Source organism: Marmota marmota, unplaced genomic scaffold, assembly GCF_001458135.2.
Source record: "Marmota marmota marmota unplaced genomic scaffold, marMar, whole genome shotgun sequence".
NCBI lineage: Eukaryota > Metazoa > Chordata > Mammalia > Rodentia > Sciuridae > Marmota > Marmota marmota.
Window position 1 is genome coordinate 6,108,248 of NW_025999942.1, and position 5,083 is coordinate 6,113,330.

At 37.1% G+C, this 5,083-nt stretch overlaps 1 protein-coding gene across 16 annotated transcripts in view; it reads left to right on the forward strand.

Annotated features, from left to right (window-relative positions):
* Klf12 (Kruppel like factor 12) overlaps positions 1–5,083 on the forward strand; it is a 430,087-nt gene that overhangs the window by 312,155 nt on the left and 112,849 nt on the right. For all 16 annotated transcript variants that reach the window (XM_015498734.2, XM_048801306.1, XM_048801307.1 and 13 more), the window contains one exon: positions 1,294–1,429. In XM_015498734.2, coding sequence (XP_015354220.1) covers positions 1,294–1,429 — 136 coding nt within the window. The remainder of the gene's footprint in view (positions 1–1,293; positions 1,430–5,083) is intronic.

Sequence of the window (5,083 nt, forward strand, 5' to 3'; positions counted from 1 at the left end):
TTTTTTTTTTTTTTTTTTTTTTTTTTGTACTGGGGATTGAACTCAGGGGCACTTGACCTCTGAGCCACATTCCCAGCCCTATTTTGTATTTTATTTAGAGACAGGGTCTCACTGAGTTGCTTAACATCTCACCTGGCCATTGCTGAGGCTGGCTTTGAACTCCCAATTCTCCTGTCCCAGCCTAACCATGATTTTAAATCCATGTATCCAAACATTGTAACCATGATTTAAAGTACATTTGCTTTCCTTTTTCAATAGTGGTGTTTTTGGAAGTCTTACATCGATGTCTTTGAGGAGAACAATCTGGACTGGATCAGGGTGGATTGAAGTTTTATATTTTAACAACACAGTTATCAACTAGTGCAGTACTTTTAGTTGAGAAAGTGTGCTTACTTGGTTCTTGAGGTGAAGGCTGATGGGAATTCTAGGCAGTGGTTGCTAAAATTGTCCTACCAGAAAGAAAGCAGAAATGAAATCTAATTTAAAACAACATGAGCAAACACTTTACATTTTAACAGAAACCTCTCATTGAAAGGATCCGATGATGCTGGTCAACAGGGTCAGAACATCAGTTTCTTGCTTTGGCAAGTTTATAGTTAGAGGAAAATCTTACCTGGAAATGCCTGTTTTGAAAAGTAAGTCAGGATGGAGATGAAGAGCACTTTCTAGCACATATAAACAGATATTCCGAATGCTGCCCACCTCTGCCATTTTTATGCACGCAGATCTCCACGAACTTCAGAAAAGAACTGTGAGACAGCGGCTCACTCTAAACAGGAAAAGTACCTAAAACTTTCATCCGTGCCAACTTTGTTCTCTTTTAAACTTACTATGAGGAGCATGAAGCAAATAATACCTCCTGTACCTCATGCTCTCTCCCTTTCAGGAAAAGTGCTAATGAGCAGTGAGGTGGCCAGAAGTCTGGCAGCAGATTCAAGGAGGAGGAGAAACCAGAGGTTGGGACAGTAGCTCAAGAGCTACATAATCAGCTTTTGACCACCCGGGAGTTGTAATGTTGCAAATTTTATAGTTTCTATTCTGTCATCGCGCACTGACAGACACTCTTGATAGCAGATGTAGGTTTGCAAATCAAATGAACATGAACGAGGGGAAAAAAGTCAGTTGAGTGCTCAGTACATGAAATACATAGCTTTTGCTAATTCCTGTATTGTCTAGAAAATTCCATTTGTGTGATAATGCACAGAAAAGATATTCCATGCTTGATGTTGGTCCAGGGCAAGGTTAACTTCTGCACACTAATTTTAATTCATTATATATGCCTTTTTTTCCCAGCACAAATGGACCCCCGAGGCCTATCTCCCAGACAAAGTAAAAGTGACAGTGATGACGATGACCTGCCAAATGTGACCTTAGATAGCGTTAATGAAACTGGATCTACGGCCCTTTCCATAGCCAGAGCAGTCCAAGAGTAAGTATCACGTTCTCAGGATGAAATAAGAATTGCCAAGGGGATCAATGGAGGCTGGGGCGCTGTAGCATCTCCAGTTCCTCATAGCTGTCATTCTAGCTGTGAACCGGCACACCGATCCGCATCTTTCCACTCAGCCTGTGCCCTTTGGGAAGAGATTAGGGCAAAAAAATGGAGTGTCTCAAAAGAGTTGGAAGTTTGTGTTCTGAGTAGATGTGAAATCTTTGTGCATCTTTCCTAATACTTCCTACATCCTGCGTACCTCTAGTGGTGGAGGGGGGATTCTTTTTGAATGTCACTATCCGATTATCTTCATTATTATGCACGTACAAAGTCAAGGGAAATAAAATGTGGCACATGTCATGATCTTGTTGTAGTAAGAAATTACAGAGGAGTTTTCCAGAAGATTTAAACTCGAAAGATAACATGTTAGCCCTTTGAAAAATAGGGCTCATGTGTCATTTTTAAAGGGCTTCTTTCTCTCTCACCCAGATCATGGGGTTAGAGCATGGGCCTTGGTTATTGAAAAATAGCTGCTTTTCTATCAGTGTCAACTTTGGGAGTAGACTTGAGCCCATGCCAGTGCATTTCTCTCTTTTTTTTTTTCCTGTAGAATATCATTTTCAGCTTTAAATTATAATTTACAAATAAAATTGTATACGTTGAGAGTTTACAATACACTGATTTGATACACGTATACATTGTGAAATTTTTTCACAATCAAGTTAATTCAGTCCATTGCCTCACATGGTTACCTTGTTTTTTGCTGAGAATGCTTACGATCCCCTTAACAAATTTAAATTATAGAGAATTATTAATGATAATCACCTGGCTACATATCAGATCCTCATAACTTCCTCTTGTTTTATAAGTGAAAGTTTAAACTTTTATTTTGTATTTTTTATTTTATTTTTATTTTCCATGCATAAGTGATAGCTCTCTGATTTGCTTGGCATATCCATTTTCAAGCCACAGTATTTCATGTGGCAGTATAACTGGCTTGTCTTTACTACTATTATGAAAGTTACATATGTATATTAAGCGATGCTGAATTTATTATTCATGTCAGTGATTTTCATTAGAGGATCAGTAAAGAATACACTGAGATGTGACCTGGGAAGCCCTAGGATGCCAGGAACCATCAATAGTTAATAAACCTCATTGAGGTCTGAGTACATGTGTGTAAACACTGAGAAGTGCTGGTACAGTAGATGAAGCAAAGAGACTATTCTGCAGAGACCTGTTAATTATATATGTACTTCAGAACTTACAAGAAGATATTTTTAAAAACTTTTTAGAGAGAAATTCATAATCTTTGCTATAAAATTTGTAAAAATTCTGCAGGAGATTTGCTCAAAGTTAACTTTCAATGCGTACAATTGTGTCCTTGTCTTTCAGCTCTTAACTGTCTTCTCAGTTCTTTAATGTGTATGACTGTTCCACTGTTGATTTCTCTTTCCTCATTTTGTTTGCTTTTATTCTTGATGTCTTCTGTCAACTCAAAAACTGTCATAACCCAAAACAAAACAAAACAGAACAAAACAAAACAAAACAAAAAAACAGCCTTGGCTTTCCAATACAATATCATTAACAAACTCACATACTAAATAATAAAAGGATAAAATATCAGCCTAGCATATACATAATTAGAGGACTTGGGAAGATATCTGTTGATCTGCTTCCAGCACTTAGAACACTTTCCTAAGAGTGTTAGGTTGAAAAGGATGGCTATAGGTAGAAAGGCAAAAAAAAAAATCAAGAGTTTTCTGTGTAATGGAGGTAGCAAGATTCAAAACCCTTGGGCAACTAGTTTATGTTTGTTTTTCCAAGTCAAAACTAAAGGTGCCATGGTCTAAGAGAAATTCAAAGTTATGCCTGCTTCTTCTCTGTTTGGCCACCAGTACTGTCAGGAATGAGAAGGGGAAGATGAGAAAGGACGAGGACACTTAGGAAGATTGACACTTAGGGTCAAACTGTCTTGTTCCAAACCAGCCCTCCTGTTGCAGGGCACTGACCAGACAGTAAACCCCAGGGTAAATATCACAGACTGAAGCTTTTTTCCCTTTCCCATTCAGTTCAGTCCTGCCTCATACACAGCCATTATACTTTGCATTTTTAATCCAGTGCTCTATGTTATTGAAATTAGTATGTATAGCATAAACTTTAATATGCTTGTAATTTTTTTGCTAAATGTCTAGTACTATGCATTTTACTGTTTTTTAAAATGAATTTTTATTAAATCTTGAGTTTAAAAGTGTTTACTTTGATTTGAAATGTAGAAGTTGTTAACCAAAGTTCATTTTCTCCCTAGATATGCAGATGAGTCTGTTTATAAATAAAAAGAACATGACTGGGTGGTTAGAGCAGCAACCAGAGACACCCAGATTTATGTAGGTCTATAGAGTGAGGATACTGAGCTGTATGCCTGAACTGATCGTTTCCACCATTTTCATTGATAAGCTTGATTTCCACTTATCAGCTGAGCACCAGTGAAGTCAGATATGTTGGAAGAAGTGGCTGCAAAGAGGCCCACAGATGGGATGTCCCCTGCCTTATTTCAATATTATTGAGACTATTCAAGTCAGAAATCTAGTAATTCTGACAAGGTCAAATACTAGCAATTCATACAACATCTGTTTTGGTTTGGTCTCATTTTTTTTCCCCTGATGATAAAATAGGGTCATTACCTTTAACAACTTGACAAATGTAATTATGAATTAAGTGTTTAGAAAAAGAGGGATAAAGGCACATGGTTAGAGCAAATTATTATAATTAAGTCTAATCCTAGATCAAATAATGATGTTTTTTAAGTAGGTAAAGTTTGGCTTTGTTACCCAGAACCTCTCATTTTCAACCCCTTCTCTTAATTCCAAACCTTCATAATCTTCATTTTTAATGCAAGTAGAATAATCAAGTTGTATCACAACAAAATATAAATAAATGAGTAATATCTGAAAGAGGGCCCTCCCTAGAGGAAGTTCTTCCTTACTGGGATCAAGTTAAAGAATAAAGGTTTAGATATTACAATTTAAATAAACGTGTGGTGGCAGGGGAGGGGGAGGGTGGAGGAAGACGCCGAGGAAGCATATTCTTTCCCAGGTCAATCCGTGCAAAATTGGGGAATACATGTTACTGACTTACTCTGTATCTTACTGGCCTACTCTCTTGGATCTTGATTATAATTTTGAGAGAGGATCAAACACAATCTAAATTAGTAGCTTTAGATTTGGAATTTGGTGAGCATCCCCAATTTTAGCACCTGTTAAAGTGACACTCTTTTTAAACGACTATGGTCAATTATATTTAAGCTAGTTTAGACCCTTCAGCGTCTTCCTTCCATATTTTTATTATATTGCTTATGTTTTATTATATGGCTTTATTATGTGACTTTTATGAAGAGAAACAACTTGTCAATTTCTGGAAACAAATTTCCCCTTAGCACTTTTTTCTCATAAATACCCCTTGACAGAATAGATAGGGAAGCAAGTTCGATACTGCTTCCATCAGACCTGTCCTTTACCTGGCTCAAACATCACGATTCTTTATTTTTTCTATATTCAAACATCGTGGTTCTTAATTTGGAAAATAATGATCAGAGAAGTCTGAAATCTTGGGTTTCTTTTTTCTTTCTTTCTTCCCCCCTCCCCACCCCCA